This window comes from Hetaerina americana, unplaced genomic scaffold (assembly GCF_022747635.1).
Source record: "Hetaerina americana unplaced genomic scaffold, ioHetAmer1.1.p SCAF_5, whole genome shotgun sequence".
In the NCBI taxonomy this organism is placed as follows: Eukaryota; Metazoa; Arthropoda; class Insecta; order Odonata; family Calopterygidae; genus Hetaerina; species Hetaerina americana.
In genome coordinates, this window is record NW_027287095.1 from 50,774,165 (window position 1) to 50,787,286 (window position 13,122).

General features: G+C 37.9%; 1 protein-coding gene across 1 annotated transcript in view; it reads right to left on the reverse strand.

The window, feature by feature from the left end:
- Nucleotides 1-13,122, reverse strand: part of Rph (Rabphilin) — a 157,556-nt gene that overhangs the window by 86,831 nt on the left and 57,603 nt on the right. The window contains exon 3 of the mRNA XM_071591913.1: nt 3,172-3,321. Within this exon, the coding sequence (XP_071448014.1) occupies nt 3,172-3,321 (150 nt within the window). The remainder of the gene's footprint in view (nt 1-3,171; nt 3,322-13,122) is intronic.

A 13,122-nucleotide genomic window follows, 5' to 3' on the forward strand; every position in this document is an offset into this window, starting at 1 on the left:
CTGTTTGATTCCAACGAAAAACTCATTAAGAACATCGTCTATTGGTTAGGTATGTGGACGACATACTATGTTGTTGGTGTGGTAGTGAAAGGCAGTTGGGCCAATTTGTGCAGTTCTTAAACAACAGGCATAATTCAATTAATTTCACTATGGAAATGGGAGTGAACCAGTCAATAAACTTCTTGGACCTCGGGATTGAAATCAAAGAGAGCCAACATGTCTTTTCCATCTATAGGAAACCCACGTATACGGACCTAGTGATTCCTTCTGATTCTTGCCATCCCATTTCCCATAAGCTGGCAAGCTTCCACTGCATGCTTCACAGATTAATTAGCATTCCAATGCCTAAAACTTCCTTTGACCGAGAACTCACCACCATCAAGTTCATTGCAGAGAGGAATGGCTACAACGACGACCTCATTGATTCCCTATTAAGGAAAAAACTGAGAAAAAGTGCCGTCGAGCTCCACACAACCCTCCTGCCATACTCCAACCCCTCGCGTAAATGGTGCAAAATCCCCTTCTCAAACTCTTTGTCCTATAGAATTGCCAACATTCTACCCAAGGATAAATTCCGTGTTTCATTTTACACCCCTTTTTCCATATCAAAAGCACTCTGCTTAAACAAAGATAAATTTGACATCAAAAAACAGTGTGGTGTTTATGAATTAAAGTGCCAATGTAATGCGACTTATGTGGGACAGACTGGACGAAATTTCGCCACACGCATCAAGGAGCATCGGAAATGTTATACGTTAGGCCACACCACATCCATCTTTGCCACCCACCTTTTGGAGAAGAACCATTCCCCGGATTTTGAATTTAAGCCGTTGCACAAATTCAAAAAGAGCAAGAAATTGGACGCTCTCGAGAGTTTAGAGATTATCCAACGGAGAAACCAGAAGATAGAGCTACTTAACGACATTCAGTTCCTCTCTTGCCCCTCCCCACTTTTGTCCATTAACTTCCCTCAGTGCCCTTCATGACGACACCTTCCCCCCCCCCCTCCTCCCCCCGAAGAGTGAGCTGCCCGCACTTCGGGGGTTCCATTGGTTTTTCCTGCCTTTCTCCTTTTATGACAAACCCCCCCCCCCCCTTCCCCCGCTCCCTCCTCCCCTGCCACCCCTTCTTGTAACTTGTGTATATATATCCCTTCTCCTTGTATTTTTCCTCACCTGAAGATGATACAGTGTATCGAAACCATGGTCGGCAATAAAGTTTTAACTGTGGAAAATTGCAACGAAGTTTTCATTATATATTTTTAAATTATATTTAATAGTTAAGTAATTGTAATTTGAAAGGTTAACTTAAATTGAATATGTTTTGTAATTTAAATAATAAGGTGAATCGAGGATATGATGGAAGATTTGATTTAAACTTAAGTTCTATTTAAAAAGTATTAAATCCCAATAAAGAAACAGCACATTTAAAAAAAATGCAATTTTTTGCGTATGATAAATAAAATGATTTTAGCAAAAAAAGAAAGGGCAGATAGCGATCAAATTTGAATATTATTCGTGAACCCTAGTAGAAGTTACAAAAAACATAAAGAGTGTACTTATGTTTAAATTTATACAGACCTTATGTCGTAAAAAGAAAACAAAATTTGTTACTAAGGTGCAAAGGCAGTCATAAGGCAAATGAATCCAGCTAATTCATAACCGTTGAAGAGAATACGAGTGCCTATAAAGTCACGACAGTAAAAGTTGAAATATTTCTCAGTTTCTAAAGTGGGATGATGAATCCCAAAAATGCCCACTGCAGGCGGTGCTAAGAAAACATAAAGGCTTAAAACCTCCGCGGGAGTTGGAGCTCGTTTTCTTAAGAGACAAAGAGAACTATAAAAACAAATATAAAAGAGTTGAAAGAGCTAGAGTTGGCTTAAACAGCAGTGTCGTAGGGGTGCCCCATGACGTCTAACACATAAAAATTTCAACCTACGCATCTGAGTTTACACACAATCGAAATTGGTACTATAAAAAAGTCACATATGCTTTTGAAATAAATTATAAAACATGGGCTTTTGTCAAAATGAGATTAAACAGACGTCGTTTTATTTTATTTATGGTATGTGTCTTAATGTTTGTTTATATAAATTAAATCAGTCTTCACATAATTACATAAAACAAAATATCTTGAATGTAGAATCAGCATTTATGAAATGTGTATAAATAATATGAATATATATATATATATAAAATTTTACATACAAATATATTAATTATGTAGATAAATATATAAACAAATTATATAGATTTTAAAACATAGAAACACAAAGAAAGTACACTCACATATGTAGTTTTGACGCTTTGACGGCACGACCGTCGTCATCAGAATGATTTTAACGTGATTCAAAGTGATTCTGATGACGACCGCCGTGCCGTCGAAACGTCAAAACTACATATGTGAGTGTACTTTTTTGTGTTTATATGTTTTGAAAATCTACATGTGTGTTTTCATATATTTGTGCGTCGCCGAAGAGCGTTCCATTTCGGGGATATTTATATGCATATATATGTATATATGTGGGTCGCGGTAGTCCAGTGGGTAGAGCGTTGGACTGCTGACCAGAGGGTCCCGGGTTCGATTCCAGGGCACTCTGGGCACCTGCAGCTCCACCCAAGCTAGGTGATTTTTCGGGTACCAGGTCTTCCTGGGAAACCATAACCGGCACAGGGAAAGGAACTGGCCCCCCTACCATGATGTGTGAATTTTCACACACCGTATAGGGCTTAGGGTGATCTCTACCATCACCTACTAAACCACCCTTCGGGTTGATTACTGTGTTTATGGTTTTTATATGCATATATACATACATATATATGTATATATATGTGTAAAAAAATATTTATATATACATAAATATATATACACATTCATACTTTGATTAAATAGCAGCAGCGTATTTCTTTGAGTGTGCATATATATATATATATATATATATATATATATATATATATATATATATATATATATGCAGACAAAAAAATGCTTGAAAAACATGCATGCACGCTAATAAGAAACGGTTGCCCTTGTAACTACCTTTTTGGGTATTGTTTCAAGCTAAAGCGTTTAGTCAAAACGGAGACAGATGATGCAAGATCTTACAAAGAGACAAATAATATAAATATTTTTAAACTAGTGATAGCATGAATTATGATTGATTCTTACCCTATCCTCTCCTGCTCGTTGGCTTCTAACGCCTCCGCCCTCTTGATGACTCTCAAGATGGCCGCCTGCTCCGATTCGTCGAGCGCCACTGGTTTTGGAGCACCGAAAGACTGAAGCTGCTGAGTCTTCACCGACCAACCCGTCTTCAACCTTTGGATTGAAAAAGAAAAACCATGGTAAAAATTGGTTCAGCTTTTCCTAAGAGAATTTTAAGGGAGCACCTCGAACACCGGAACTATGGGAATAATCAACTCATTTTAATTGGTGACCACTCAATGGAATCGAAAAAGAAAAGTTCAATGCCAATGAAACAGTGGACCAATACCCTTAAGTGAAAATTTCCAATGCGTCTAGTTTCTATCTTAAGGATGACTCCGTCATTGGAGAAGCCTTATTCACGTAGGCTAGGAGAATTGACGCTATTCTCAAAGACAGCAGTTGAATTAGGTAAATAAAAGCTACTTCTTGAGTGATTAGTCATTCGGGTTGCGATCAGCTTGGGGGCTGCGCCATGACATCTGTGGGTGAGTGTGGGGCACGTTTATGTGCCCTATAAAAGTGGAATAAGTGGGCTGGTTGTTCAAGGGAAACATCCACAGGTCTCGATTCTACCCAAACTAACTATCAAGCCACACCACTGATTTAAAGTAATTCTAATTTCTCCCAATGAGGGAACCTGTGGTGTTTTTCCAAAAAAATCTCCTCGAGCGCATGCTTACATATCATACGTACAATTTTCAGATGTGATTTCCAGCAAGTTATTGAGATGGAAAAAAGGAAAATATTTCGTATGTTGCCATGTCTTGTACTCCTTCTCAATTATTACTTTATTTAAATGCAACCCTTCGCCGAGTCCAAAATAAAAACTATGAAAGCTCATAGATATTATGTTAATGCATTTATCACAATTTATCGTTGTAATAAATGCTAAGGTAGTTTTTAACGGGTTACAAAGTCTGATTTAAACCTTAAGCGTATGTAAAATTAACACATTAAGGGTAGTGTGGAAAAGTCTCCATCCCTATTCTATTATTAGCTCTGAATATGCTCAGCGAAAGGGTGGAAGGTACATTGGAGTCTTGTTCTTTATGAATCTGCTTTATTGGATTTTACATTTTACTTCAAGCCCACAAAGCTAATTCTCCCTTTATTTTATAAGTATCCTCCCTTACTACCAACACTCAAAACATGTTCGCCTTTAATTTACTAATTTACTAGATATAAATACTTAAAGATGGTATATTAAAAAATCTTATTCGTTTTATATTGTTGGAAGACAATGCAGTAAGTTAGTGCTATATCTGTATTAAGTTTAACCAAAATGGCAACATTACCTCGGTTTGTGCTACCGGAGCCCTTAAAGTTACTTAGTGTTGTACATTGAAATATTGTTTCAATTTCAGTTCAAGATACTGGATCTCTAATCTAGGACCATTACGTTATTATCGTCCAATTCTTTCATAAGTAACAGCTGTACAGAGAGTTTTGGTATGAATTTTCATAGTCTAAAACTGAATCAGTCATACATGTTGAGTTAAAATCGATGAAAATGATGAAATTTGAGGCAAATTCGTTATCTTTTCGCAAAAAAATGAAGAGCATTGACTAAAGGAGAGACGTTGTGGGGATATATTCGGCTCATATAATTTACCAATGGTTTCCATAGGAAAACTCTTGGGGGGGTCCAGTATTGGGAGAGGGAGGGGGGGAGGGTGAGGAAGGATGATGGGCACGACTGACTCCAATCTCGAGAGGGAGCCTCTTGTGGAAGTTATTAAAAGACACCGATGGGGAAAACGGGGAAGAAATCGAATCACACGGCGGAAGACTTAGCCACGAGATCCCCACAGAAACCTCACTCCTCCTCCCTCCCACCCTTCTTCAAATTCCCCCCTCCCCCTTCCTCTACGAACTGGCGCCATTTCAGAGCAAGGGAGTAGAACCAAGTGCAAACACTCCGCCGTTTCCACATCCCGCGACACTCACTCGGGTTGATGGGATAAGACATCCATTCGTGGTTGCTCTTCATACCCTCGGATCCGGGGACTTCTTCCGGAAACTCCCACCCCGCACCCCTTTCTTCCGCACGTGTTTGGAGCGTTTGAGGGAAAGGGGAGAGTACGAAGGGGAGGATCCTGCCCCACCCCTTCCTTCCTTTCCACCCTCTCCTCCCCCCCACCACGTCCTTCGAACTTCCTCTTGCCACTGCGTAAAATCAGCTCACGTCCGCCTCTCTCTTTTTCTTCTCCCTCAAACACACACTCCCTACTTTTTCATTTCCAAATGGAGTGCTGCATACCACTTCCTCGGTCACCCCCACCCGCCAGTCAGCGAAAATCCGTAGGCCATTTTATTTCCCACGTGCACCTCGAACATAGATAGGGGTGTGCTGGGCTTTCCTCGAGTAACACTTGAGCCTCATTTAGACTGTCTTCGAAGTGCCTTGCTGGTCGCGTCTGCATTTCATCTGCAGTGACGTGGCTACACGCACGAACGGAAAGTTTTATTCTCGGTGTACTGAAATGTTTAATAACAATCCATCTGATACCTTCTCGGACCAGGTTGAAATTGCTGCTTCCCATAGGGAGAATCGTATATAACAAAGATAGGAATAAGTCCGAAATGAGGAAAAGAACAGAACAGCTAAGGTAAAAAAAAATAATTTAAGAGGGAACATACGAGCACTGTAAACCAGGAAAATTAATTTAAATGTTAGACTGGAGTATCTTGTTTATGCACGGATGTGAAACATGGGTCATCAGAAGAGGGGAGAACAATAGTCTCAAGGTGACGGGAATGGGTGGCCTGGAAGAAGTTGACGAAGAAAACTGGGCGGATAAAAAGTTAATGAACGAACTCTAAAAGTAAGAGAAAATAGATATCTTATCAAAATAAGAGGACCAATGATGGTGGGCAGCGTCACTTTCTTTCATGATGAGAAGGAAGGAAAATAATGTCCTATTCTACATCCTTGCGATCGTTTCCGGTACAAAGTAACATCATCTTGCAATATCTTAAGGTTTTTACATGATATAACTGGAGTCGGGGGGAGGTAGAGGGCAGATGCAAGGGCGAGGATCATTAGTGAGATGAAGGGGGAACGGATCGGTTAGTGAAGTGAAGGGCAGCTAGGATGAAGAAGGATCTAACTGATTGTACACTTGCATAAGCATAATAAATGCACAAACGCCTAGAACGAGGTAGAACCAGAGTTGTATTTTTCAAGATTATGGAAAGGGAGGTGGGGTTGCATATTATGTCAACATAAAGGAATCGACTACACGAGGTTATTTTCACATAAAATACGTTAATTGAGTGTGGCAATCGAATGGAAAATATGACGAAGGGAAAATAGGGTTGATATTTACCATTATCCTATGAATTATTTAAAATTTCATAACGGGGTAGTAAGAAAACTGTGTTTGCTATACTGTTCACTTCACTTGACGGTACCAGGGAGTTTTTCAGTATTTTATATATTAATTTTACCAAAATTTCGTAAACTCAGCTTACTTATTCACACTTATACACAAACAAATCGAAACTTATTGCAAAAGAAACACTTGGTTTTTCCACATAAAATATTTATTCACGACCTAGGTTTTGACGCTCAGCGTCATCTCCAGGTCAGATCCTGAAGATGACGCTGAGCGTCGAAACCTAGGTCGTGAATAAATATTTTATGTGGAAAAACCAAGTGTTTCTTTTGCAATATGTATCGTTTCCACAAAGTGACGCCTGAAGTTATCTCCTTTAAATCGAAACTTTCTTCGATGCTGTGCAGCTGTAAAAGCTTTCGTGACAACGCAATCAATTTATTCGGCCACTGACAAGAAGGCTCCTCATATTCACTAATCAATAAACGTGTAATCAGAAACAGAGTAAAATTTCTGAAAATATCTGCAGATTTTTTGCAAATAAATCCGGAATTCTAATGAGATGAAATTCAGTAGTGCATGCAATTTTAGGGAAATTACCTTTTACTGGGGCACTGAGAAACCTCTGCAACTTTCACGGGACCAAAATCTAAAAAGTTCTCATAATACTAATGCTAAGAATGTAATTAGTAAGATCATTAGTATTTTGAGCGCAGGACGACCTAAGATCCCTGATATTATACATATTGCTTTGTTTATGGGAGTATGGAAAGTGCTCTTATCAGAAAATAAAGTTGATTCCCATAAAAATCTCAAAATAATATCACAGACGTTATTCTAGATCCTTCGCGATATCTTTTCCGTCCAAAGCGGTTGTTTTTCATTTCATCCCGACATTCCTCTTGACAAGTTCAGATGTTTCTCTGTGCCGTCAAATGTAACTATATTAAAAAAAATATGATTTCACCACAGTTAAATACCAGGAGGTTGATTTGTTAATTTGGGATAAACGTCCTCAGGAGTTGAACCCGGTACACCTGGTCAGGCGACCCGCGCTCTACCCTCTGAAATACCAGATCCTCTCGTAAGCATATGAAGAAAGGGAAAAAAGAAAACGAACTGGAATAATTGTGAATAGCGCTAAGTTTTAAGAAATTCGTTAGACAATGTTCCATTGAAACTTTAATTTAACTAAACAAAATAAAATATCCCAATAAATATTGTCGAAACTCTCTCAGGTCGATGAGGAAGTTCTCCATCAAGAAAGATATCGTAATAACTTTGTCAATTCCACCCTTAGGGTTATGGGTGGAATTTACGCAGGAATTCACCTTTGAGTGCGAAGTTTGTTTCATTTGTATCTTGCACTTATCTTTCCGTCTCACAGTACGGTTCAATGTCTTCTCACAAATTAAGCCTCATCCGTAAATTAAGTTTCACAGCTATATTTAAAGCAGTTGTATCAGTGATCGGAATGATGTGGAGTTGGAATTCGAAATATATACTTTTGAAGAAGAAACACCTGACTCCATAAGATCCTCTACTAATTGCGTGTTATGAAATGAAGCATGCATACAAAGACTCTAATCTTTTGATCCCAGTTAATTTATGACGCAAGTTGCCCACCGCTCACATTCCGCAAAGTTGTAGTCATCATTTAAAATATCTTTAACTCCTTGAAAAATAATGATTGCCATTTCTACACTTCCTATAGACTCCTCCCACAATCATGCAAAGAAAATAAGTTGCACCCTTTGCCGGATGAAGACAAAAAAATTGGTAGCATCCCGAAGCCTTTCGTCGGCTAACGCATTGTATTCATTCTAAGGCATGAGAAAATTCTATGATATATAAATCCTCTCCACCCTCAAGTACTACTCCTTACTCTTAAAGAAATCCAACACTCGTACAATATTCCAAATTTCCCTTGCCTAAACGGAATCCAAAAAACGGGATAGATAATTAAGAAGCAAAGACTTGGACGCCTTATATTTACTCGTATCATTTTTATGAACTTGATTACACATGAAAAATGGGATTGTCCAAAAACAATCTATTGTCACCATGGATTAGAAATAAAAATGTCCAAATTAAATGTTTATCAAAAACATAAATATCTAAAAATATCCTTTTACTTCTCGATACCTCTTTTGATATGTAGACTAAATTTAGCTTATCATTCAGTAACGAAGTCAAACTTGCTCGTATGAGAATTATTCAAATAAACCTAGTGTCATTACAATTATTATGGAAAATTATTATTATCCTATTTTATCCACCATGAATCAGTGATGGGACATATCTTCAAGGAAAGGCACCGTAAGCATGTGCATCTATTCATAGGAAATATCCGAATCATTGCCAGTAGCGTACATTACTAACGTAGCTGGTTCTTTAGGTGTTCTGAATGGCTTATGAATAATATATATCAACAAATGACAATAATACTGTTATTGAAACAAAATATTTAATGGAATAGCTTACAAAATTATGACCTAATAATCCCTGACAGTATTCCCCTAACTGTAACGGAAGGCTACCTCCCTAATCATGCAGGGTGAAATAAATGATTGTCGGATGGGACGGAATTTGAACGGTAATACTACTAGTGGGGATCTAGGAGAAACTAGTGTATCACATATATCTTTCAGAAAAACAGGATTTGTTAAAATTATTGTTTTTCAGTTCTGTTTCTCTGATTTTTTTGTCCGTGGTACGATCTGTTCACCCGGACTGATTCACGAAAAACTCCATGAGCTTTGGATATCCATTCATTTTATTTACAAATTTTAGCTTGGCGTTACAGCTTTCCTGATTCTAAGAAATTAAACTCACAACTTCCGTTCCCTATCAACTATTTTCAACCGTAACGCGAAGGCGTTGAAGTGACACTTCTCATCCTCACTCGACAATTTTCGACGACTCTGGTCGCGTGCGATGCTAAAAAACATCTTGACGACGCGAGTGAAACTTTCCTCTGACGGATCCGGAATTCCGAATGCGGGATTTTAAAAAAGAAGAAAAAAATTCTCGACCGGGCGATACATGAATTCCAGCGGCGCGAAGGCCATTTACACGTGGACGAAATTCAGAAAAAAATTCCTCCTTTCTCCTATTTCTCCCTCATCCTCCAAGAATCCGCCTCTTCTTCCAGCCGAACGGCTTTGGTAGGAGAGGTGAATGAAGCGGCGACACCCCCTCACCACGCGGCACTTTGGGTAGGGAAACCGGGTCGCGCGCTCCGTCCACATCAAGGGGAACGTCCGCAATGGCACCCCGTGGATACCGCCTTAAACCACGTAGCGAAATTCGGTGAAAACGGCTCTCATGCACACTTTGCTCTACACCTTAGTCCTTCCCAAATTTTCCCTAAATCACCCTGAGTCACCTCCCCTTTTTTACCTCTACGAGCCCATCGTCTCCTCTTCCCAACGAAGTTTTCAATCAACCCTGGACCGAGCCTCCCGCACCGAAACACGCTTACAGAAAGCATCTATCTCTCCGCTCATTCCCTCCTTCATCTGGGATCTGGGGAGGCAAGGGACCGACAAGGTTTCTCCTTGCAAACGCACCAGTAGCATGCCGAGGGGGGAGGAGGACTGGGATGGAGCGGCGTTGCCAGATTTTCGAGAAACGGGAGGTGGTCCTGCTACCCTGCACGCAACCCCAGCGGTTGTCTGATGCGGGCGAGAGGGAGAGAAGGGAAGAGATTGCTTTGGACCCAAGAGAGTGGGGTTTTTTACGGTTAATTTTTTTACCGTGGCAAAGTGGGAGAGATGAATGGTCGGAGAAAAAGGGTATAAAAATAAAGTATGCCAAATCATTCGCGTTGAGAGCATTAAACGACATTTAAGGATTCCGTTGTGGTAGCTACTTATCTCCCTCCCACCTGAATTAGAAGGTCAACTCACACAAAGTAACTACAATCATCAAGACGTCAGAACGTTTGAATTAAGCTACTCAAATCTCTGCAAGCTTCTAAAGAGGGACGGAAAGGCTGCAGAGACTTACACCTACGCAAGTAAAGGAAAACTTCGCCTGTTGGATCCGACTAAGAGTGAAGAATCTCACCATAAATGAAAAATATAACAGTAGTTAATTTTTCTGAGAGAGTGTAATTTATGTAACATTTGGTCTAATAATTTGGAGTATCTTAATTCTAACATGTTCAGCTCTAACAAATATAGAAAAAGCTTTCACTCGATATTGCTTTAAATTTCGTTAAACCCTGACGCACTTTGACTTTTCTACGAATAGTCTCTGCATATGTTGTTAAAACGTTTAGCAAATAATTATGTAATGTATCACAAGCAAATAAAATTTATAATATCCGGTATCTATTGATGTTAAAATAATGATTTCGAATTTCAATGAATTACCCGAATAAAGACTTTTCTTGTAAAAAATATCTAAATCTCGAGGAATTATTAAAGTTCTCAAAAATTCGGAAATGTGAGCCGCTGTTTAATTCCTTTAATGCAACATTCCGACAAGAAATTCAGAAATTTCAAAGATATCAAAGATATGCTACCATGAAGGAAGCAAGTTTTACAATATTAGGTTATGAGGAAGGGAGAGTTCAGACTTGAGAAACTCTTTTCGCTTGCCCAGAAAGAAACGAATTACCCTCTTTTGAGTTAGCGAAAGGCTCATTAAAAGCTACGGTGGTGGGGCGATGGAGATTTAGGTAGAAATGAACATGATAATTTTCTAAGGTAATTGGAAAAGAATTGAAAGCTAACATTTGGTGAGCTTCGCTAAGATAAAAATATTGCCCTTAAACTTATCTTCTCTCGTTAACAAGCTGCGAACCTATTTAAATTACACCGGTCTTTTATGATTGGCATAGTTTTAAATATAAAGAAATGATTAATAGAGAATTACTTGATTTCCCTACTGCTTTAACAAAGCCTTTAGATAATATGTCTTCGAACACTTTGTAGTAACTTAAATGAGTTAATATGCTAAATTTATGACAAATATGTTTCTTAAGACAAAAATAGGTAATTAATAACAGATAAGTGGAATAAATGTCTTCTTATTTCTCTTTCTATCGTCTCTTCCCTAATAAAAATTAGGGAAGAGACGATAGAGATTGTTCTAACTAGAAATCAGAATATAACAAAGAAAACGTGGGTTTTTAATATTCATTTTATACATTCAATTCATTTTACAAAGCTATAATAGATATGTTCCACAAATAGTATGGGAACTCATCCTATACTTGAGAGTTAATGCAAAAAGGAGATTTACTATAATAAAATATCGATAGAATAATAAAGCTACCACAGAATCGGAAAAATATTGGGAATGGAAATAAAATAAGAAATATAACCTTCCTAAATCATAAATTTAGCAAAATATTTTCCTCACAAAACATTCGAGGGGGACATTTTGTCATCTCGGAGAAAACGACGTTATTATGTACACTCACGCGTTTACGTACATCAAATCATTATTCGCAAATATTACAGCACAGACACTTACGAAATAAACACCGGAAAAAATAAATCCCAGACATATTTTGAAATTATTTTGACACGCGGATATATTATTTATAGATTTATGCAAAAGACAGACTACATATTAATGTAATATGGAGTATAAAATAAAAGTATATATTACACATTTTTATTTAACTTTGTATCGATAAACAATTGACTGAAATGCCTTGATGATATTTGGTTTCCGAAAGAACTAGCACTTATTTCGGGATAATAAGGAGTTTTTAATTCATTAGTGATTATAATTTTAAATTAATGAACAATTTGAAATGAAAATTTGATTTATATTTAATTTAAATTATATTTTTTACTTAATTTGTAATGTATGTTAGAATAAGTTTCAATGATTTGATTTCAATTTTTGATCGGCGGGAACTGATTTAAGTTGAAACATAATCAGTTCCCCTTTGGTAACGATGGAGGGAATACGCGACCAGAAATGCATTGCAATGAAACTTAGAGTTTTCCTAGAGGAAGTGCCAATCCAGGACTACTTGATGAGAAATTCGAATTCTAAAGATATTTTATTCCATTGAGAACAGATATGTTGTGGCTTCATATATTTAAAGACGGTTGATTATTTCAAAGAAAGGTAGACCAGCGTCTCTAGTCATTACTCTCACCTACATAACCATTAGCACCGCTGATCCTATTGTGAGACAAGATCGTCAGATAAAGTTAAGAGCATTAAAAATTATTGAAACGTTCACTGAGTATCAATAACAGGTTGCTATGAGAATAATGCTCATCGGACGTATTTCTGCGCGATAGATTCCAAAACAGCTGATGACCTAGCAATAGAGCTTCTGCGAGCAGATTTGTGTTCAGTCAAAGTTCATTTTTCTGGAAGATGAGGAGTTTCGATTGAAACTTATCACTGCAGATTCAATATAGCTTATTCTATTTCAATCCTGAGAGCAAACAGCAAAGGTGCGTTTAAATATCTCCGGCATCACAAAAGCACCAAAAAATATCATTGTTGGCTTCTATTTAGAAGGATATGGTTATGCACATTTACCGTATTCTAGAAATTAGGTATCAAAAGTTCGTAACAGAACTCAATGTTGTAA